The following is a 23,987-nucleotide window of genomic DNA, read 5'->3' as shown; positions in this document are numbered from 1 at the left end:
TGTGTGTGTGTGTGTGTTAGACATATACATATAAATTATATATATATACATATATACATTTAATATACATGTCTAACATATAACATACACACACACACACCCCCACACATATTTACGTATTCATTTTGAGATCGGATCTCACTGTCACCCAGGCTGGAGTGCAGTGGCACAATCATTGCTTACCAAAGCCTCAACCTCCCGGGCTCAAGCCGTCCTCCCACCTCAGCCTCCCAAGCAGCTGGGATCATAGGCACATGCCACCACACCTGGCTAATTTTTGTATTTTTCAAAGAGATGGAGTCTCACTTTGTTTCCCAGGCTGGTCTCAAAATCCTGGGCTCAAGCAATTCTCCCGCCTCAGTCTCCCAAAGTACTGGGATTACAGACATGAGCCATGGCACCTGGCCCTATATATGTTTAGAACTTTAAAAAGCATCTTTCATAGTGCTGTGATAAATAATGTAATGATTTGTAAAAGTACCACTGAATCCATAGTGCCTTTTTGTAACTTAACATTTTTTTCCTTTCTTTTTTTTTAAACAGTTTTTTGTTCTATAGCCCAGGCTGGAGTGCAGTGGCGTGATCTCAGCTCACTGCAACCTCTGCTCCTTTCAAGCAATTCTCCTGCCTCAGCCTCCTGAGTAGCTGGGGCTACAGGTGCCCACCAACATGCCCAGCTAATTTTTTGTATTTTTAGCAGAGATGGGGTTTCCCCATGTTGGCCAGGCTGGTCTCGAACTCCTGACCTCAGGTGATCTGCTTGCCTCAGCCTCCCGAAGTGCTGGGATTACAGGCATAAGCCACTGTACTTGGCCTTGTAACTTAATATATTTTTTTCCATCTGGGAAGTTTTTTTTTTTTTTTTTTTTTTTTTCATTAAAAGGTTTGAGAGGGAGTGAAAGAGAGAAAGGCCCATTCACCCATTAATCAAAGAAGGGAGAATCTCCATTTATTCTCAAAAGGACTGAAAACCACTGAATCCGCCCATCCTCTCCTCCACGGAGGAGGAAACTGAGGGTCAGAGGGCGACTCCAGGTCAGACAAATAGCCAATCAGAGGCCAAGCCGAGGCACAGCCCTAAGTCCTGCCTTTCTTCCCTCTGCAACCAAAATGACTCACTCCTTGCCTCCCGCTTCTCCCCTCAGACTCAAGAGGGCTGTCAGCCTGTCTTCCCAGACCCTCCTCCCTCAGGGGCACTCAGGGGAAGGTGGGGTGGCTGCCGCTTACCCTTGGAGCAGGCGGGGGTGCTGCAGAACTCCGAGCTGTACTTTCCTGCCTTGAAGACATAGCACCAGGGCTTTGAGTCTCTGTCCGGGTTTCTGAAAAATTAGCCCCAGGATGACCAGGGTAGGTCAATGGTGAAGCCTCTCATCTGGGACCCAAGGACTCTTATATCCTCTTCTTGGGGAATGGGGAGTGCTTTTTCTGTTTTGTTTTGTTTGTTTTGTTTTGTTTTGTTTTGTTTGAGATAGAGTCTTGCTGTGTCTCCCAGGCTGGAGTGCAGTGGCACGATCTCGATCTCAGCTCACTGCAATCTCTACCTCCTGGGTTTGGGCAATGCTCCAGCCTCAGCCTCCAGAGTGGCTGGGATTACAGGTGCCCCCCACCAGGCCTGGCTAAGTTTTGTATTTTTGGTAGAGACAGGTTTTCACCATGTTGGCCAGGCTGGTCTCGAATTCCTGACCTCAGGTGATTCGCCCACCTTGGCCTCCCAAAGTGCTGAGATTACAGGCGTGAGCCACTGTGCCCAGGCAGGAGTGCATTTTTGGTTGTACACTGGTACTTGTAGCGTGTTAGGCAGGAGTATGACTTCATTCCTATGTTTACTTGGAGGTGGTGTGGTTTAAAGAGATGCCCATGGGTGCCAAGTTGACAAGGTGTGGACTGGCACAGTCTTACGTGCCAAACTTGACCAGGCTGTGGTACCCAGTTCGTTAATTAAACATTCATCTAAGAGCTGTCTAAGTATTTTATAGATGTGTTTAACACCTACAGCCAGTTGACTTTAGAAAAGGAAATTGTCCTAGATAACGTAGTTGGGCCTCATCCAATCACTTAAAGGCCTTAAGAGCAAATACGAGGTTTCCTGAATGAGAAATTCTGCCTTAAGACAGCAGCCTCAGCTCCTGCCTGTGTTTCCAGCCTGGCTGACCTACACATTTCAGACTTGCCAGCCCCCACGATCCTGTCAGCCAGGTCCATAACATAAATGTCTTTCTATCTATCCAGTGTGAAAGAAAAATAAAGCTCAGGATCCCAACATCGCTAAGCCAAGGGAAATGTCAGGCTGGGAACCACGCCAGGCAAACCTGCCTCCCATTTTCTTCCTCAATAAGATAGCTACAAAGATTTTTATTAAAAAATTCCCTACAAGGAAATTCCCTGCGGACCTGAAGATCTTTACCCTAAAACAGTTCTGTTGCATTTCACCCTGGCGATGTAAAGGGACTGAAAGTCACCCCTCTCCCACCTGAGACCAGTGCATATCTGATTGCTTCCTCTGCCCTATCGTTTACGTTAAAATGCAGATCAACTGAGCCAGACTGAATTGTGTTCAGTGAAAAGCTCATTAAGGACTCAGAATGCAGCCTTTTGTCTCTTATCTACCTATGACCTGGAAGCCCCTGCTTTGAGCAGTCCCACCTTTCCAGACCAAACCCATGTACATCTTACACATGTTGATTGATGTCTCATGACTCCCTAAAATGTGTAAAAGCAAGCTGCGCCCTGACAGCCTTGGGTACGTGTCTTCAGGACCTTCTGAGGCTGTGTCACCGGCATGTCCTTAACCTTGGCAAAATCAGCTTTCTAAATTGATTGAGACCTGTCTCAGATACTTTGGTTCACATGCACTCTCTCTCTCTCTCTATCATCTGTCTATCGTCTATTTATCATCTATGTATCTAACATCTATTTATCTAATCTATCATCTATCCATCAATCATCTATCATCTGTCAATCTATCATCTATCCATCAATCATCTATCACCTGTCAATCTATCATCTATCCATCAATCATCTATCACCTGTCAATCTATCATCTATCCATCAATCATCTATCACCTGTCAATCTATCATCTATCCATCAATCATCTATCACCTGTCAATCTATCATCTATCCATCAATCATCTATCACCTGTCAATCTATCATCTATCCATCAATCATCTATCACCTGTCAATCTATCATCTATCCATCAATTATCTATCATCTGTCAATCTATCCATCTATCTTCTATTTCTTATCCATCCATCTATCTATCCATCTATCTATCTATCCATCTATCATCCATCCATCCTGTATTGGTTCTGTTTCTCGGGAGAACCCTGACGGATCTCATAGAATCTTTCCCTAGCCATAGCAGCTTCTCACCAGGGGAACCCTCTTCGGGATCATGCCCTTACCTGCAGTAGTTGTGGTTCCCCAGGCCCAGCCTGATGGCGTCCGGCCTCCGCCCGCTGTAGGGCTTCTGGGCCAGCGCGCTGCTGTTCCAGTTGGTGCACTCAGCGCCGCTCTCTGCTGTGCTCCAGGTGCCCCTGTAGCTGATGCCCTCGTCCTTGTAGCACGTGGCCTTGGTATCTGACGGAGAGCAGGGCACAGATGCTTCACATGGGAATCCCCTTCATTCAGCCCTCAGGGGGCTTCCCCTCTTCCCTGTCATCCCCCAGGCCTGATGTAGGCTGGCTGGAAAGCCACAGACTAGTGGCAGAGGTGCCAGCCTGGTTCCAGGGTCACACCCGGGCTCTGCCTGCTGCCTGGCACTGTGCTTCCCGAACCACGTCAGAAGCGCCTTCCCTGTCCCTGGCCCCCCACCATGGCCCTGCCATCGCACCCTGCCTTTCCTTCCTGGAGGGCTGGCGAGGTGGCATTTCAGACCCTCTCACGTGCTCCCACCTACTCACCTATTTCACATTGCTTCCCAGTAAATCCTTCGGGGCACTGGCACACGAAATCTGAGAAGTACAGGGCCTGCTGGCAGGTGCCCCCATTAAAACACCTCGGCTCGCTGCAACCTGTCAAGTATGAGCAAGGAAGCCCTAGTGTGTCGCCTCCCTCTGTGTGCATGGGCTGCAGTTCCAGGAGCCCTGTCCACACAATCCACATGCACACAAGTCCCGCAGCGTGGAACACGCGTCTACCAGTTCCGCATCCTACAAATACTGCTTTCATCCTGCCTTTGGTTGAAAAAAGTTCATACATAAGTGGACCCTGCAGGTCAGACAAGTGTTGTTCAAGGGTCCACTGTACCCTCGAAGCAGCTCCAAGGATGATGTGAGTTAAAGTGTTGAGCGTGTGCTCTATGTGCCAGGCACTGTTGGACAGTCTACAAAAATCAGCTCATTTAATCCTCACGGCAAACCATGAAGTGTGCACTATTATTTCCGCCACTTTAGAGATGAGGAAACCGAGGCAAGTGGGCATTTGCCCAAGGTCTCTCGGTCTCACTCCCTTTTCTTCTCGTTCACCTCCGCCTAAGGCCGAACGGGCCTGGAAGCTCCTTTTGAAGATCTGAACTTGCTGGGGACCATGGAAGACAGGGTTCAGGCTCCTGAAACTGGACCCCTGAATGCAAAGTCTCAGCTTAAAGTCCATTCGGACTGGGCTTTTTTGGGGTTTTGTTTTTCTTTGTTTGTGTTGTTTTGTTTTGGAGATGGAGCTTGCTCTGTCACCTAGGCTGAAGTGCAGTGGCACAATCATAACTTACTGCAGCCTCCAACTCCTGGGCTCAAGTGGTCCTTCTGCCTCAGCCTCCCAAGTAGCTGGAACTACAGGTGAGCCCCACCAGGCCTAGCTAATTTTTTATTTTTGTAGAGGCAGGGGACTTGCTCTGTTGCCCAGGTTGGTCTTGAACTCCTGGACTCCAGCAGTCCTCTCATCCTGGCCTCCTAAAGTGCTGGGATCATAGGCATGCGCCACCTCCCAGCGTCAGTACGTACTTTTGATGGGCACGGAGTGGCACTGTGCCCTGCCGCTGTTGCACCAGCAATATTCTACCCGGTTGCTTCTGATCACGGGGCGCAGCCATGACTCGTGCTGCTGGTATATCATCTGCGTTTTCTCATCTCTGCAGAGCGCTGTGAGAAAAGACAGGCCAGCCTCATCAGAGTATGACTCAAAATGAAATGACTCACTGTCCCTGGACCTACCAGGAAAACTCCCTCGCTTGCTTTCCATAGACACCATTGCATACTACTTTTTTGAAGAGAGGCAACTGGAAGACAACAAGATAATGAATACTGCCCAGGCACTGTGGCTCATGCCTATAGTCCAGGCACTTTGGGAGGCTGAGGCCAGTGGATCACTTGAGGTCAGCAGTTCGAGACCAGCCTGACCAACATGGTGAAACCTCATCTCTACTAAAAATACAAAAATTAGCCAGGCTTGGTGGCAGGTGCCTGTAATCCCAGCTACTCAGGAGACTGAGGCAGGAGAATCACTTGAACCCAGGAGGTAGAGGTCGCAGTGAGCTGAGATTGCACCATTGCACTCCAGCCTGGGTGACAGGGCAAGACTCTGTCTCAAAATAAAATAAAATAAATTTGCATTTCTTTTCTGAGTGCCATCGAGTAACTTCTCATATGATTTGTTTATTTATTTTTATTTATTTGAGACAAAGTTTAGCTCTGCCACCCAGGCTGGAGTGCAGTGGCATGATCTTGGCTTACCGCAACCTCCACCTCCTAGGTTCAAGTGATTCTCCTTCCTCAGCTGCCCAAGTAGCTGGGATTATAGAAATCTGCCACTGCACCTGGTTACTTTTTATATTTTTAGTAGAGATGGGATTTCACCACGTTGGCCAGGCTGGTCTCAAACTCCTGACCTCAAGTAATCCGACCACCTCAGCTTCCCAAAGTGCTGGGATTACAGGCATGAGCCACCATGCCCAGCCTAATTTTTCATTTTATTTTCTTTCTTTTTTTTTTGAGGGTCTCTGTCACTCAGGTTGGGGTATAGGGTGTGAATCTCGGCTCATTGCAGCCTCCGCCTATGAGGCTCAAGCAATCCTCCTGCCTCAACCTCCCAAGTAGCTGGGAGTGCAGGTACGCACCACCACATCCAGCTAATTTTTAAATTTTTTTTGTAGAGGTGGGGGGGGTAGGGGAGTTGAGGGGGGGTCTCACTATGTTGCCCAGGCTAGTCTTGAACTCCTGGGCTCAAGCCGTCCTCCTGAATCAGCCTCCCAAAGTACTGGAGTTAAAGATGTGAGCCATTACACCTGGACTTTTTCTCATTGGAATCCATCAAAATGTATGTATGTGTGTATACATATATATATATATATATATATATATATATATATATATATATATGCATAACTGCCTACCAGAGTTTTTGTTCCACATTAAGTATTACCACACAGAAATGATGCATTTTTGGCTCCAAACAAAGAAAATTGACATTTTAGTCTTTGCAGAAAATGTGCCACTTCTCCAACTGTATTTGGCATAATGAAAATAGTTGAAGTACTCCCGTTAATATTCTCATGCCATCTTTCTGTTTCAAGCCAGAATGCCAACTTTAAAAACAACTTTACTTTCAATTAATTAAAGAAGTCACATGTCCTCACTGTAAGTCAGACCCTTGCGGCTTCTGAGGTCGCTGAGGCCCGGATATCCTAGCAGGAAGCATGGGGCCATCCAACAACGAAGGCGTTAGGCGTCCAGGTGTGGCTCACTCTGGGGAGTCAGTCACCCTTTTTAACACCTTTACGAAGGGTATTGTGAAGTCTTCCGGAACCGAAAGAACTGGGCGGTGAAGGAGGGAAAATGAGGGTCTAGGCTGAAAGTTTTGGGCCTGAAGCTGAGCCTCGCATTCCTCAGCCTCCTAGAGTCAACTCTAGACGTGGACTTAGAGACCCCACCACGTCTGGGGGTTGCCCAGGTGGGACATCCCTGTTGGATCAGCAGAAGGAAATGGAGCTGCGGGGATGCTGTCAGCAAAGCTGCCGGTGCACTTTGGTGGGATCACAGCCTAGGACGGGACCCAGAGTGTGGGGTTGGCTGCGGCCATGACTGCCCTGGCCCTGCTGCTGGAGGCTGCATGGCCCCGGGCAAGCTGCACTCTCTCCTGGCATCTGCCTTCTAATCTGCGTAACCAGGACCTCAGGCCAGTGACCAGCCACCCCCCCCACCAGCTTGTGATCCCTGACAAGCTAGCTCCTTGGGGGCTCCTTGGACACCTGTTTCTGCCCCCGTCAGAATCAGAACCCCAGCGGCCACAGCTGAAGGGAGAATGGTGCCGACACAGGCATGTCTGTAAAATTACGCTGTGATGGCACTGTCACACCGTAGGCAGGTGGCAGGTGGAGGAAGGCCTCACAGGACCCGATGCACCCTGCACCCACCCTGCCTCCTGCCCCTATGACCCCATGCACCAACCTCGGTAAGATCTGGCTCCTCTTCTGAATCGGGCATGAATTTCCTGCAAAGAAACCAGGGGTAGAGGAAGGATCAGTACATGCCAGGCATCCTAAGAGTAAAAGCGGAACCCAGAAGCCCACATGAATCTGCCAGCCAGATGCCCTAGCTCAGAGACCCGCCTCGGGTAACTGGCCCAAGTGAGCGTCCATCTCCTGCCTTCTGGTCCAATTCTTCCTCTCCTTCTTAACTGGCACAGTCCAGAAGAGCTTTCTGCATGGTGGAAATGTTTTCTGTGTGTGCTATCCATGACAGAAGCCACACAAGGCCACCGAGTGCTGGAATGTGGCCAGTGGGACTGAGAAACAATTTTTAACTTTAATTATTTTAAATTCAAACAGCTACAGGTGGTCAGTGGCCATCACATTGAGCAGTGGGGTTGTGGCTGCCTGTCTATTCCATGTAGTCACCTGGGCTCTCCCCGTTCTAGGGTTCTGTGGCAGAGGTGGGGCTAGTTGAGTCTTCCGTGAGGCCCTTTACTGCCAGGCATTCTGAGAGTGTGTGCAGCGCTTCCATCTCAGCTAGATAGTACGCACCATGAGTGCAGCTTGCCTGCTGCTGTGGCCATGACACTTGCATTGCCTTTTTTTTTGGAGACAGGGTCTCAGTTTGTCACCCAGGCTGGAATGCATTGGGGCAATCGTATCTCACTAAAGTCAATCTCCTGGGCTTAAGCAATCCTCCCACCTCAGCCTCCCAAGTAGCTGGGACCACAAGTGCATGCTTCTACACCCCCAAATTTTTAAATTTTTTGTAGGGACAGAGTCTCACTATTTTATCCAGGCTGGTCTCAAACTCCTGGGCTTAAGCGATCCTCCCACCTTGGCCTCCCAAAGTGCTGGGATTACAGGCATGAGCCACTGTGCCCAGCCCGAATACATTATTTAAAACCAGTTGCAAAAAAGCAGTCATAGGCGGGGAGTGGAATGAACTGCTTACTCAGTTCAAAATAAGTGCCTAGGGCTCTGCACTGGGCCCCCAAATACAGTCTGCAGTACAGAGAGGAGTGTGGGCGGTGTGCTCCACAGCAATGCTGACCCCTCGTCCCTGTGCTTCTCCTCTCCCTGACAGTATTCCCACCCCGTGCCTGGACGGACGAAGACCCCTGGAGCCTCTGGAAGCATCGCAGTCTCAAGGGGCGGAACGCGGGGATCCTGGACACCCACCTGGCTGCGCCAGGCGAAGACTGCTCCACAGAGCAGCAGCACACAGCAGAGCCCTGTCTTCACCGTACTCATAACTGCTTCACAGCGTCCCTGAAATTCTGGGAGGAGAGAAAAAAGAGCTTGATCACATGGTGCGAGAGGTCCACGATGGCAAAAGAGGAGACGACAGCCGTTGTCCTGGCTGGCTTCCTCCAGCACCAGCCCCACGGGAGAAGCCAGACATGCATCTAGAAGAGGATTCTAGAAACTACGCATTATTTATTATGGTAAAATATACATAACACAAAGTTTACCACCTTAACGATGTTAAGCGCATAGCTGAGTCATGGTAAGCATTCACATTGCTGTGCAGCCACCCCACAGCCCATCTCCAGGACTTCTCCATCACCCCCAGCTGAACCTCTGCAGCCGTTAAAACTAACTCCCCATCCCCCCTTTTCCCCAGCAGCCACCCTGCTCCTTTCTGGCTCTATGAATCTTCTTACATCCCACAAGTGGAATCACTGTTTCTTATTTTGTGACCGGTTTATTTCACTTTGCAAATGTCTTCAAGGTGCATCCCTGCTATAGCATGTGTCAGAAGTTCCTTCTCTTTTTTTCTTCTTTTCTTTTTTTTCTTTGACAGGATCTTGCTCTGTCATCCAGACTGGAGTGCAGTGGCATGAACACGGGCTCACTGTAGCCTTGATCCCACTGGGTTCAACAGATCCTCCTGCCTCGGCTTCCCAAAGAGCTGGGACTTCAGGCATGTGCCACTGCACATGCTGTGTGCGTGTGTGTGTGTGTGTGTGTGTGTGTGTAGAGAGAAGGTGGGAATGCAATCCTAGATGTGTGTGTGTGTGTGGGTGTGTGTGTGTGTGTTTGTAGAGATAAGGTTTTTCTGTGTATAGAGACAAGGTTTCTGTGTGTGTGTGTGTGTGTGTGTGTGTGTGTACAGAGACAAGGTTTCAGTGTGTGTGTGTGTACAGAGACAAGGTTTCAGTGTGTGTGTGTGTACAGAGACAAGGTTTCAGTGTGTGTGTGTGTACAGAGACAAGGTTTCTGTGTGTGTGTGTGTATAGAGACAAGGTTTATCTGTGTGTGTGTGTGTGTGTGTGTGTGTGTGTGTGTGTGTGTGTGTGAGAGAGAGATAAGGTTTCTCTATGTTGTCCAGGTTGGTCTCAAATTCCTGGGCTCAAGTGACTCTCACTCCTCAGCCTCCCAACGTGCTGGGATTACAGGCGTGAGCCACCACCACGCCCAGCATTTTCCCTTCCTTTTTAAAGCTGAATAGTACTCCACTGTGTGGATAGACCACATTTTGTTTATCTGTTCATTCGCCAATGCTGGGAGATAATTTTGCACAGAGATCCCTGTGGGCGGAAGGGCTAGACCATTTCTGAGACTTCTTGGCGGCCCAGAGACCACAGTGTCCTGGCTTGGTTTCCTGGAAGGGAATTCCTGCCCTGGGCTTGACTAGATGGAGCCACATTCATGTGCTCTTGGACTTATGCAGCAGAAGCCGTGGGGATTTTATTGCCAGCACATTGCAGAGCCAGCCTGCCTCAGACTGCCCCGGTTCCTCCATGCAGGATGGAGCCTACTCCCCTGCCTGAGGGTCTCCCCACAAACCAGAGGCCCCCCTCCCCAGCCTCCGCCCCTCCCCACCGCTCTGCAGGAACATCTGTCTCCTTTTTCATAGACTGCAGCAGATCCGGCAACGTGCATATTTTCAGGAAGGAGGGGAGGCATCTGGTGTTTGGTCGGAAGACTCAGATCTTCCTGGACCCCAGAGCTCGAGTTTCCATCTGCCTCTCCCGGGTTACCCTGCCCTCGGCAGCTCAAAGTAGGTTAGTCGGTCGGGTGTTATTTTGCGGTCTGGCAGCCTGCTCTTCCTTCATCCACAAGGATTAAAGCACGGCATTTCTTCCCCTGACTCATTTCCCTTCAGTCACAACAACTTCAGGTCCCCCCTCCCCCTCCCACGAGCTCCTAAGACCCTGGCGGCTCAGGGGCTTCCAGGCCTGCCTCCCTGCCTGGGTCTGGCTCTGGATCTTCGGCTCCAGCCTTTGCGACCCCCGCAGTGCCCGGCGTCTCCCTGGAGTGTGCTCTTCGTGGGTCCCTTTCTCCGGGAGGAAGGAGCTGTGCTACTCACTGGCTCCAGGCAGTTTCGGAAGAAATCAGGAGTCCAGGTTGGAATCTTCTCATCACGGGACTTACTCCAGATCACCTCTCTATCAGCGTTCCTCAAATTTCCTGTTTCTCAAAACTTCCCAAAATTCCTCCTAAATTCCCCTCTTTAATTTTATCCCGTTACTTAACCTTCTAAAAACAGCTCATCTGAAACTCCTTCCCCGCTTCTCCCTGATGTTCATGTATTTCTAGGTTGGCCCACTCCTTACTCCTAGGCAAGCCCCAAGGATGGTGAGCACTCCCACCTCACAGGAATGCTGAATGAAACAGCCGGTGAGTGAGTCCAAGGAACCTGACCTTCATCCCCATCCACACCACCCAGCCCTCTTGACAGGCTCACGCATCCAGGCCTGGGATATCAGTTCGGTTGTTTTTTCCGGATGCCCCACCAAGTTACTGCTTGATTTTAAGAACTCAAAGTCTTCCTACATGGAATGCAATCCTAGATGGCGGGAAACGGCAGTGTGAAAAGTGCAGCATGGACACACCAGTGTTGCGCGAACATCCCCCTTTCTGGATAACCAGGGGTTGGGGGTACCTGTGGAGGAGGAGCAGGGTCTGGGGCTGGCCCACACACACCACCAACTGCATCCCACTCAACCCTTTTGCAACGAAACAATCTCAATAAGAGCTAAGGGAGCGGGAGCATCTTCCTGTCTTTGTTCCTCAGCGAATTAGAGACTTGTCTCTTCTCTTCCTCTGCCTCCCTGGACCTTCCTGCGCCTTGAGCTGATTCATTGCAAGCGAATCTCACCCCAGCAGGGCGATAGCTCTGTCCACATCAAGCAGAGGCCATTGGAGCAGCTGGAAAGGCCTAGTGGGTAAGAGATGACAAAGAAATGAGTCATCCAGCCAGCAGAAAAACAGTGCAGTCTGAAAACAGAAAGAGAGGAGAGGGAGGAAAAATGTGTCCTGTTTTGCCTTCACTGAAGAAGAGGTGGGCGTCGAGGTCTGGCGGCACTGCCAGGACGCAGAGCAGACTGAAAGCCAAAACTCGAGACTCAGACCCAGGACTGCAGGGTGTGGCCAGGGTGGACGTCGGGCCTCACCAAAGGGAGGTCCGCGAGTGCTCTGGCAAGGTCGGGGAGAGATGGCATTGGCAGAATGGATGGAAGAAGCCTTCGGAGGCTCGTTTTTATAAATACAAAGACTTGTGATTTTGTTCTGTGTTATCTTCCTTTTGCTATATTTAGTAGTTTCTCAATCATCAAAGAACTACAAAAACAGGCAGAGAAGAAGAAGGAAGGAAAGGGTCAGGAAGGGAGGCCCAGAAAAACAGAAAAGGAGAAAGAAAAAAGAAAGGAAGGCCCCAAGGTGGCTGACTTTTGCTGGGCTGGAATCCTGAATCACTGTAAGAGCAGAGAGGTGGAATGCTGGTCCCACGACCCCAAAGCCTCCCCTGTCAGGCCACCCTAGCACACAAAGTTATTTTTGCAGATTTGCCAAAGGCACCTTCTCTGTTGGATGAAGTTCAGCAAGGCACGGCAGGTTGACAAAGAATCTGTACGAATTAGAAGAACAGGGTCTGTGGGTTGGCCGAGAGAGTCCAGGCTGGATCTGAAGGATGTGTGGCCAGGCACCTGTGTGCCGGACACAGCGTGCGGATCTGTGCTCCGCTGGCCCTGTCTGCTTCCGAGCGGCGTGCATGTCCCACAGAGCCGCTCTGAGCTTCCTGGCTGGAAGCCATTTTTGGTCTGTTGACTGCAGCAACCAGAGTGACTCTGTTCCCCGGCCCTGCCAAACAACCTGTGAATGATGACTGTTCTCGGGGGAACGTGGGAACACTAGTCTGGTAACTAGGGATTGGGGTACCACACTGTTTAAGCGCACTTTCCTGGAAGATGGACTGTTTCCCAGAGCTAAGGATGCGTGCCGTTTTGGCTCAGAACACCAGAAAGGTGGTGTTCATTTCTGTGGTGGCCACATCGGGGAATGATGGTCAATGAGCACCAGTGAGTAACTGATTCTGGATTGGGCACAGCCCCTGGAAAGGTGGAGCTGGAGCAGGGACAGGGGAAAGTCGGTGGGGCGCTGTCTCAACGCCTTCCCCCTCTATCTTCCTCCTTCTGGCTCCATCTTCCCTCCATAAAAACCAGCTCCCAGGAAATGAACTGATCAACTCATTCACATAAGGTGAAGATGACTGAGCAAAACTTTTTTTTTTTTTTTTTTTTTTTTTGAGACAGAGTGTCGCTCTTGTTACCCAGGCTGGAGTGCAATGGCACGATCTCGGCTCACCGCAACCTCCGCCTCCTGGGTTCAAGCAATTCTCCTGCCTCAGCCTCCTGAGTAGCTGGGACTACAGGCACACGCCACCATGCCCAGCTAATTTTTTTTGTATTTTTAGTAGAGACGGGGTTTCACCACGTTGACCAGGATGGTCTCGATCTCTCGACCTCATGATCCACCCGCCTCGGCCTCCCAAAGTGCTGGGATTACAGGCTTGAGCCACCGCGCCCGGCCTGACTGAGCAAAACTTAATGTGCTGTCCTTCCCCAAAAACATATATATTTTGTGACATAAAATCTGCTGCCAGCAATGCAGAACCAAGTGGTGGATGCTCCAGGGTTGCCTCTGGGGCTGACATCCTGTGGTTTCTGTTTTGTTGTGAGAACATGTGATACAGGGAGTGTGCACACGCGGTGTAAACTGGGAAACTCCTACAAATGGTGCTGTAGTTCCATTGTTTCGATTATATAGGAAAGTGAGGCTGCATGTGGTGGTTCAATGCCTATAACCCCAGCACTTTGGGAGGCCAGGGTGGGAGGATCACTTGAGCCCAGGAGTTCGAGACCAGCCTGGGCAACATACTGAGACTCTGTCTCTATTTATTTTCATATAAAAACATTTTTAAAAAATAGATTATATGGCCAGGCGTGGTGGCTCACGCCTGTAATTCCAGCACTTTGGGAGGTCATAGCAGGTGGATTCACTTGTGGTCAGGAGTTTGTAACAAGCCTAGCCAATATGGTGAAACCCCATCTCTACTAAGAAAACCAAAAAATTAGCCAGGCATGGTGGCAGGTGCCTGTAATCCTAGATACTCTGGAGTCTGAGGCAGGAGAATCACTTGAACCTGGGAGGCAGAGATTGCAATGATCCCAGATCGCCCCACTACACTCCAACCTGGTGGCAGAGTGAGACTCTGTCTCAAAAAAAAAGAAAAGAAAAGGAGACTTGCAATAAAGGAACAGTACACATGTAGTCAATCAATCAAATTGCAAACAGAGCAATTGCTCCCGATGTTAATGAACTGAAGAATTATAGTCTGTACTCTTGTGGCAAGAATAAGGTAGAAACATCAGCAAGCTAGTGGAGGAGGGAAATACCAAGGGAAACACAAAAGTAAATTGATACTATTATTAACTGTTGCACCATGTACAAGGTTTGCTACATTCGTCTTTGGTCAAGATTCTTCCGTTATTGTTGCCTTGCAAAAGGTCTGTCTGGAAATCAGAGCAAGAGAAAGACGCTCCAAGAGTACCAATACCCTAAAATGACTCACGGGTTTAAAGCAAACAACACACTCTCCACCACCACCCCCACCGCAACCACCATAGCCTGGATGGATGCCACCAATTAAGAAAGGGCCACGATTCCTTGGACCAGCAAAGGCAAGTTTCTAGAGCAGGACGAGAGCCGAGGTGAGATGCTGGGAGAGGAACTAGCCTCTCAAGGGCGGCAGGCTCCCACGAAAGCACAGCTTTGTTCCAGACAGAAGCTTCGAGCCTGGTAGCTCTCGTCCCACTTCTCCAGGCCCTTCTTATTACAGAGGCCATGACCTCAAAAGAAAAACCACTTTCAAAAACTACCATCACGTAAGTAATTCTTACATTTTCAAAACGGTGATTTTCTATAGGCTTAATGATTATGTTCCCTCTCTTAACAGAACTGTTTATAACTAGGGGAGAAGAAACTGTTCCTTATTTAATATCTCCAATTCCAATAAGGTAAAGAGAATAGAATCCTCTCAGAGCTGAGTGTGGTGGTTTATATCTGTAGTCCTAGCTACTCAGGAGGCTGAGGCAGGAGGATCACTTAAGCCGAGGAGTTCAAGACCAGCCTAGGCAACATAGAAAGACCCCAGGTCTTAAAAAAGACAAATAGAAACTTTTTCTGGCACACCCTGTCCCCACCCATCAGAGTAGAATTTTCTCCACAGCATCTTCCAAATGTAGGCACATGCCTGCGTCTAAGCTATATGGAATTAAACTCATAAAAAGCTACAGCAGGCATGTGCAGCTGTCACCCCCTCGATGCCCTACCCTCGGCCCAGTAATCCTGGTTATTTGGAGAAGTGGGGAATGTTGGTTGTGGGTCTAGGAAAACAGAAGACTATCTTGCCTCCTCCCACAATCAAAACAGAAGAAACCCTGTCCTAATAAACTTAGATCCTTCTGAAGCAAACACAAGGTCCACCTGGTGAAAACTAAATCAGTCAGTGCAATAAAATGTTAACCACAAAGTCTGCATCTAAACAAGCCCTGAAATCTAAAGTGAATCTAAATGGATGTCGTGTTCAGTGATGAAGGTCATTCGTTCCTCATGTTCCTTCCACTCCCTAAAGCAAACATCATCACAAGGTAATTAAACACGCAATGCTTTGACAATTCTCCAGCCCATCTCCACATTTCAATATGCTTGAATTAGGAAATACTGATCAGAAGCTTTCATCGTATCATTACACGACTTGACCTGCATTTTACCGGCCTTATGTGAAAGTGACATTATAGTTGTATGAGAAATGTACACAGATTAATGCCACTCACTCAACAGGCATTCGAGCAGCTTCCACCCTTCCAGGCACAGAGTTTACAAAACGCTTTCATGTCCATTAAGTCATTCGAGGCAATATTATTACCTCGTTTTTACAGACGAGAGAACTGAACTTCAAAAAAGTTTTAGGGGCCAAGAGCATGTCCATAATCCCAACACTTTGGGAGGCCGAGGAGGGTGGATCATTTGAGCCCAGGAGTTCGAGACCAGCCTTGGCAACATAGGGAAGCCCCATCTGTACAAAAAAAAAAAAAAAAAAAATTTGCGAGGTGTGGTGGCTCATGTCTGTAATCCCAACACTTTGGGAAGCCAAGGAGGGTGGGTGGTTTTATCCCAGGAGTTTGAGACCTGCCTGGGCAACACGGCAAAACCCTGTCTCTATGAAAAATACAAAAACTTAGCTGGTCATTGTGGTGCATGCCTGTAGTCCCAACTACTCAGGAGGCTGAGGTGGGAGGATGGCTGCAGGGAGCTATGATCATACCACTGCTCTCCAGCTTGGGTGACAGAGCGAGACCTTGTCTCAAAAAAAAAAAAATACATATATATATATAAGGGTCGTGCTCTACAGTGACACACCCTGTGAGAGCTGGCATGAGGACTTGAGCCCAAGAGACACAATTCTCTTACCCCAAACCTGACACTCTTTCCACTACTCCTCACTGTGTGACACCCGACTGTAACTTTTGGAGGTGGAGGGTCACTCTGTCACCCAGGCTGGAGTGCAATGGCATGATCTCAGCTCACTGCAACCTCTGACTCCCGGGTTCAAGCGATTCTCCTGCCTCAGACTCCAGAGTAGCTTGGATTACAAGTGCGTGCCACCACGCCCAGCTAATTTTTGCATTTTCAGTAGAGACAGGGTTTCACCATGCTGGTCAGGTTGGTCTCGAACTCCCAACCTCAGATGATCTGCCCTCCTTGGCCTCCCAAAGTGCTGGGATTACAGGCATGAGCCACCGCACCCGGCCTCGGTCATAGCATTTTTAATGTGTTCCACGTGTTATACAACAGCAGGATGCCATACGGAAGGGGCATGGTCGCTGGATTCGTAACCTGGAAACCTAACTGCATGGACAGCACAGGTCCTGTGTGGGCAACTCACTCTCTCTGAGCCTCAGTTTCCTGGTTTTTCTCATGAGCTAATCATTTTCATCTTGCTGAATTGTAAGGTAACTGGAGAAGCAGGTAAGTCCTTCCCCCACACCTGGTTCGTGGCAAGAGTGACCTGCACCTACGGTCATGAAACTCCTTCCGCAACCAGAGCTCCGAGGCTTTCCAGATTCTCCCTGGACCAACTTGAAGCTGCCGATGCGGAAGAGACCCCACACTCCGTGGAGTCCTCATAGATCCCTGTTAATACTGAATCCTGCTTCCTAGATCGTCTGGCCACCTGTGTTAGCCTACAACCAATTCTCTGCAACCGATGGAGAATTTTGTGCCTTCATCTGTGTTCATAGAACAGTATCAATAAGAGCCATTATTTCCTTAATAGAGGGTGGTGTCTCTAATCTGGTTTTTCATCTGTTTTTTTTATTTGCCTTTCTCACACCATGCATGCAGAGGCCACTGTGGACTCCCAGCAGAAACCGGAACTAGCAGCTGAGACAGCTGGGACCTCAGGCCATCTCTTTTGACAAGGCCCATCTGATCAGGCTGCACCATGAAAGTCGGAGGCATCACGTGAGAAAAATAAGGAAATTGAAGCTTCCCCCCAAAAATCCTTCCCTTTCTCTCAGTTGCCCAGGTGGTAGACACTGACTCTTGCTACAACAAGACAAAAATAAAACAAGTTTCTCTTTTTGGTGAACATGACAGAATGAGAATAGCCAGCAGAAATCAAGCTGACCAGTAGTCTCTCTCTCTTATTTATTTATTTAGAGGCGGGGTCTCGTTCTATCACCCAGGCTGGAGTGCAGTGGCGTGATCACAGCTCACTGTAGTCTCAACCTCCCTGGCTCAAGACATCCTCCCACCTCAGCTTCCCAAGTAGCTGGGACTACAGGTGCATGCCACCATATCTGGCTACTTTTTTTTTTTTCATTTTTTGTAGAAACAGAGTCTGGCTATGTTGACCAGGCTGGTCTCGAACTCCTTGGCCCAAACAACCTGCCCACCTTGGCCTCCCAAGTACTGGGATTACAGGCAGGAGCTGTGCACCTGGCCTCTGTTAGCTCATTCATGCTGGGCTACCTGGTTTAGCAGCCCCCTCGCCCCAGTTCCCATCCCCTGCCTTCTAGAGACTCAGCTGAAATAAAACTGCTCATATCAAGAGCCCCACTTAGGGAGCTGAAGAAGTTGCAGGGTGTCCTCCTCCCAGTGCCTACCAAACCCCTATCACCCAGGTCTCAAGCACCCACATGAGCTGCTTCCCTCTTAGGCATTCACAGACCACGATCGACCCGTGCCATCTATTCACCGTCAACGTGAACGGGGCACCAAGCGTGCCCTGGCACAGGCTCTGGCGATGCAAAGACACAGCTCTTATCCTCAAAGAGCTCATAGTTAGGAAGGGGCCCGATGAATGACTAGACACTCCGGGTCCAGCAGAGCAGTGCCTTGCCATGCAGCGGGGTGGGGGCGGGGTGGGCTTGGAGGGGAATGCGGAGGAGGGTGTCCATCCCAGGCTTGTTGAGGCGGGGGTGGTCAGGCAGGATTTCTAGAATGCGTAACACAGAAGCTGTTCCAGGAACACACGAAGAAGTTAGGCAGACAGTGAAGGGGTCTGCTCCAGACACAGCACATCCCCACAACTTGGGCCTGGGCCACAGCAAGCACAGAACCCCCTACCCATCAGCACAGCCCCGACAGCAGGCAAAGGGGAGAGTCACCTTGGGGCTCTCTCTCCAGGGTGTCCTAGGAGGACATGTGCTTGGAATCTCTGAGGATTCTAAGGATTTAGGGGTCTTTGGAGGAATCCAGTATGGATTCTCTCATGCCTAGCTCTATGTTAATGGAATATTTGTGACTACATAATAAATAGAAAAGGTTCTCAATACACAGGTCTCCTGGCATCCGGGTTCCACCTAGCCTGGAAGCAATCACTTCAGAGGCTCCAGACAGAATCAGATCTTCTGATCAATCCTCAAAAAACCTTCCCCAAGCCACCAGTGTGTGTGTTTGGAGCACAGCGCCATCACCCGTGTGCATCGGCTGGGTCTGTTGGCCGAGTCGCTGCTGGGTCTTGGCCATCGGTATGCATAATTCACAGCCATGCAGCTGCTGCAGACACCCAGTCATGTAACTCGCATAGGAAGAGCTGGCTCGCATTTCCTGGCAGTCATAATCAGCACCACCACTCCAGCAAAGTTGAGTTCAAAAATGCTTCTAAAACACCTGCTGTGTGCCTAGAACCTGTTTCATCTTCACTCTGTCAAAGGTGCTATTTCTTAGTGGATCAAGAATTGAGTTTATCTGTCCCTCTATCCCATTCTACAAAAGTTTCCCAAGTGGGATAAATGTAAAATTTTTTTGAATATGAAATTTGCAAAATATCACTAAGAGGGGCTGGGTGCAGTGGCTGTTGCCTGTAATCCCAGCACTTTGTGAGGCCATGACAAGAGGGTTGCTGGAGACCAGGAGTTTGAGACCAGCCTGAGCAACATAGCAAGACCCCCTTCTACAAAACAATTTTATAATTAGCTGGATGTGGCAGCATGCACCTGTAGTCCTAGCTACTTGGGAGACTGAGGCAGAGGATCACTTGAGCCCAGGAGTTTGAAGGTTCAATGCGCTGTGATCATACTGCTGCACTCCAGCCTCGGTGACAGAGTGAGACCTTGTCTGTAAAAAATACACACACACACACACACACACATACACAAATACACATACAACAAATTGCTAAGAGAATGTGCTGTCTCAGGCATGGTGGCTCATACCTGTAATTCCAGCACTTTGGAAAGCCAAGGCAGGTGGATCACAAAGTCAGGAGTTCAAGACCAGCATGACCAACATGGTGAAACCCTGTCTCTAAATAAAAATACAAAAATTAGCCAGGCATGGTGGCACACTCCTGTGATCCCAGCTACTTAGGAGGCTGAGACAGGAGAATCGCGTGAACCTGGGAGGCAGAGGTTGCAGTGAGCAGAGATCACACCACTGCACTCCAGCCTGGGTGACAGAGCGAGACTCCGTCTCAAAAAAAATAAAAAAGGAAAACTCAACATTTCAACAAAAACCTAAAATCTTCCTCAACACCAGATACTCAGTATCTCAGAGAAGTACATGGATTTTGAATTCCAAAGGGAGCCACATTCACTACCATTGTTTATCAACCACCCTCTCAGCCGTAGGATTGAAAATAACCTTTACACACTCTGGAAGCTTCAGAAGTCCTGAAGTCAACACTACTCCTTCCAAATGGAGGAACCCAGCAAAAGGCCCCCTTAAGCTCTGTAAAACCCCTTGACCAAAAAAACCTCCTGTTGGCAGACCAGGAATAGGCCTCATCCGAGCTACACAGTAACTTTTCCCAAATGTGGTATAATCCCGGCTACTCATTTACCAGAAAAGGAGAAAAGCCCCAGATGGTAATGATGGCTTCAAGTGACACTACCAAGGTGTGAAAGGAAAATAAATCTTGAGACCCTGAAATCACTAAGCCAAAGGGAAAAGCCAAGCTAAGAACCTGCCTCCCATTTTATTCCTACATAGGCGGCTACAGAGATAAAAAGCTACTTACCTCCCTCACAATTTATCCACCAGAAAATTCTTTGTGGGCTTCAATTTCTTTACCCTAAAACAGTTCTGCTGGAGTTCACCTGGCAATGCAAATGAATACGTGACAAGATACAGGACAAAGGACAGAACTCAAGTCATCCCTCGGCTCACCTGAGACAAATGCATATCTGATTGCTTCCTCTGCCCTATTGTTTTTTAAAAATGTAGATTCAGGCTGAGCATGGTGGTTCACGAATGTAATCCCAGCACTTTGGAGGGCTGAGGTGGGTGGATGACCTGAGGATAGGAGTTCAAGACTAGTCTGGCCAACATGGTGAAATCCTGTCTCTACTAAGAATACAAAAATTATCCAGACGTGGTGTCGGGTGCTGATAATCCCAACTACACAGGAGGCTGAGGCAGGAGAATCACTTGAACCTGGAAGGTGGAGGTTGCAGTGAGCCGGGATCTGGGCAACAAGAGTGAAACTTCATCTCAAAAAAAAAAACACAAAAAACAAAAAACCAGAAAAAGTAGATTCACTGAGCCGACTGAGGCACAGGTGACTCTTCCTCTGCCCCGCTCTCACACATAAATTGTGTATTCAGTGAAAGGCTGACAAAGACTGTAAAGAATGCAACCTTTTGTCTCTTACCTACCTATGACCTATGTCCCTGTAGAGTTGCCCCGCCTTTCCCAACTGAGCTAGTGCACATCTTACACACATTGTCTGATTTCTCATGTTTCCCAAGCCGTATCTTGGCCACCTTGAGCACAGGTCCTCAGGACCTCCGGAGGCTGTGTCACAGATATTTCCCTAACGTTGGCAAAATAAACTTTCTAAATTGACTGAGACCTGTCTCAGATACTTTTGGGTTCACAAAGAAGTGCCTGGGCTGCTTGCGGGAATCCTTTGAAATCTACTGACCACTGGCTCTGCTCGGCAACATGTCAGGCCTTGGGGGGAATCAAAGCCTCTGTGAATTCACAAACTGACAAAGGGGAATGGCTATTCCCAGCTACTCCCCGGCTGCCTGACCTGGCCCAGGCCTGTGATGAAACAGGGGGAGACACAGACACAGGGAGAATCCAACACGAGGCATCGTGCAACAAACTGAGCTGGTCTTGGAGAGCCAGGCAGACAAGGAGCACTTTGGAGAGATGGCAGCTTTTACTTGCTCCTGAGATTTTGATCTGGGGCTTTATCATTTGATCCAGAGATCGGAGGCTGGCGTCTCTGAGAACATTTGAGGTGGAATAAATGGATGGGCAAGACAGAGCTATTCATATCTCAATACGCACCGCGTCCCTGCCGGTGCCAGAGTCCAACTCCGCCCGCACAAGAAGCACTCACCCAGCAACTCATGCTTTGATTGATTTGATTGTCATGGATTGATTCTAGATCCCGGAGAGAGCGTTCCTGCCCCAGCAAGAACCGCTAGGACGTCACCTTTGAGGGAACTCCACCTGACAATGGTATTTTCAGGACTGCTTCCTGGGATGGCAATGCATGCGCGCACACACATACACACACACTCACACACACAGAGGACATTTTTTTTCTGTCATCAAGTAGCTATGGGAGATCACCATATTATTCCCAATTGGCCACCAAATGCATCCTTGTTACCACACTTGTTTGAGGTTGAGTTTGTCATTAGTTACCTGGGACCTTGGCACGTTTTCCTCTTTCTTCCCTCCCTTCCTCCCTCCCTGTGAGGTTAAGAAAATGAAGATAATAACAGTGAAACTCTAGAGAGTCCGCAGGCTTCCTGCAGAGTGCTTTAGGAATAAAAGACATTGATGTTGGTTTTTTCCCCTGAGATTGAAACGGACTTTAAGGAGGGCTGCACCCTTGACGGAGGCACCCTGGGCAAAAAGCCAGAGCGCCAAACTGACCCGTGGAGACTCGCGGGGGCGGCGCCCCGGGAGGAGATCACTGGCATTTCTCTACGGGGTACTGTGAGACGTGAAAGTCACCTGCCTCTCTCTCCCAGCACCTAGCAAATCATGCCCTGGAAGTAAGACCCCCTCTGCCCCATCCACAGCCTCAGTTCCTTCCCGGGGGTTTATTGGGGGAGGGAGTTAACTGGGGGACCCCCAGAGGACCCTCCCGGCTGTCACAACCACGTGTCCAGTGACACATGGGTTGTCCAGAGCAACCCAAAGCCAGTCGTTCTGAATTTTCCCTGCATTGCCTGCTTGTCTTGAGGTGCTTCTGTAGCCCATTTGGGGCATTTCTGTATGCCCTTTTCACTTTCCCCTTTACTCTGCCAGCAGAGGCTTCTCCAAGGAATGCATCCCCCCTAGTCTCCCTTCCCCCGACTCCCTCTCCTCTCCAAAACACTCCAGCCTATCCCAGTCACATGCAAATGCAGACATCTCTCCTCTGGAGTGGATTCTAGCGTATCCTCTAGTTGCCTGAATTACAAAGTTGGTCCCTTTGTTAAAGCATTCCTTCACCGGCTCCGCTTGCCGGAAAGACTTTTAAGAGAGAAGAGGAGACAGACCCCAGGCGCAGAAACTCGACCTACCGCGACTTGCTCCTTGCTTTCCTCAAAGAGGTTTTCTCTCCAGCCCTGGACTCCCGTAGGATCGCAGCTCTGAGCTCCCTGAACAGCTCCGGCCTCCTTTAAGTTCCCAGGCAGGGGGTGGGTCGCTGGCCCCGGCTGGGCGGGTTTCTGTGCGGCAGGAGGATGCCCAGTGGACAGGCCCATGAGGGAGCTGGGGCGGGGCCTGTTTTTATAAAGCAGGGGAGGAAGTTCGCACAGTACATTCTGGCTTCGGGCCAGGCTGATTATTCACAGACCTGATGTCATCGAATCGCAGGAATTTGGGAGTCGGATGGGACCTTAAGAATCATCTTCCTTTAAAATCCTGATGTCCAAGGCTTAAAGGGACTCTCAGGACCTTGTGATGACAAAAAGTGTTTATAATTCTAAAGGCACGAGATAGGGCTGAGAGTGGGGTGTCTTCTTGAATCTGTGGCCGTAGCTCTGGCCTCTCAGGATATGACAGGCTAAAAGGACTGAAGGATGCCCCAGGATTGGAACACTTTGGTGGCTGAAGTGCAGGGGGTTAGTCACAGAGAGGGCAGACTAGCCTGGCTCACCTGCGATAGGAGGCGCCCCCAGGGGAATTTACTCCAGTAGGCATCTCGGACCCAGCTCTGTAATTTTAGGGAGAATCATTTCTCTTCTCTGTGAAGTGCAGGGCTGCAGTAGGTGGCCTGCGGGGACTTTCCAGCTCCAACATCCCCAGAGTGGGCCCAGGAAATATACACAGAGCCCTGGGGGCCAACATGCCTGAAATTCCATCAAAGCCATCAGCCTTTAAGCCCACGGAAGCCTTTCAGTGTTTGCTTGTAAAATGCCCCTGGAAATAGACAAGCCATTTCCCTTGCTGACACCTTTTCAGATGATTAAGAAATAAAAGCCCTGTGGAGTAGGGGAAAGTCTTAGGTTTAAATCCGGCTGTGCCAGTAACTGGGGTATGACCTCAGTCAGGGTTTTCAACTATGCTGAGCTCTGGCTTTTGCATCTGCAGGTCACGTGGGGATCAGAGAGAAGCCGCACATGTCAGGTCCCTGGCACGTCATGGGGCTCAGCAGGAGCATCTATCATCATTGGTTCATGTCTGGCTGAGACCAGACCTTGTAAAAATGAGAAAGAGAAGAAAGAATGCAGGAGGCGGGGAGCAGTGGCTCACACCTGTAATCCCAGCACTTTGGGAGGCCAAGACGGGTGGATTGAGACTATCCTGGCTAACATGGTGAAACCTGGTCTCTACTAAA

General features: G+C 49.4%; 1 protein-coding gene across 1 annotated transcript in view; it reads right to left on the bottom strand.

Moving 5' to 3' along the window:
• Positions 1-22,882, bottom strand: part of PLAT (plasminogen activator, tissue type) — a 31,072-nt gene extending 8,190 nt beyond the window's left edge. The window contains exons 1-7 of the mRNA XM_010330235.3: positions 22,729-22,882; positions 8,585-8,682; positions 7,380-7,422; positions 4,938-5,075; positions 3,903-4,013; positions 3,405-3,579; positions 1,228-1,319 (exon numbers count right to left, since the gene is read on the bottom strand). Of these exons, the coding sequence (XP_010328537.1) occupies positions 1,228-1,319; positions 3,405-3,579; positions 3,903-4,013; positions 4,938-5,075; positions 7,380-7,422; positions 8,585-8,656 (631 nt within the window). The 5' untranslated portion in view covers positions 8,657-8,682; positions 22,729-22,882. The remainder of the gene's footprint in view (positions 1-1,227; positions 1,320-3,404; positions 3,580-3,902; positions 4,014-4,937; positions 5,076-7,379; positions 7,423-8,584; positions 8,683-22,728) is intronic.
• Between the last annotated feature and the right edge of the window lie 1,105 nt (positions 22,883-23,987).

The sequence above is a fragment of the Saimiri boliviensis genome, chromosome 13 (genome assembly GCF_048565385.1).
Source record: "Saimiri boliviensis isolate mSaiBol1 chromosome 13, mSaiBol1.pri, whole genome shotgun sequence".
Classification (NCBI taxonomy): domain Eukaryota; kingdom Metazoa; phylum Chordata; class Mammalia; order Primates; family Cebidae; genus Saimiri; species Saimiri boliviensis.
This window is presented reverse-complemented; position numbering and strand designations above follow the sequence as displayed.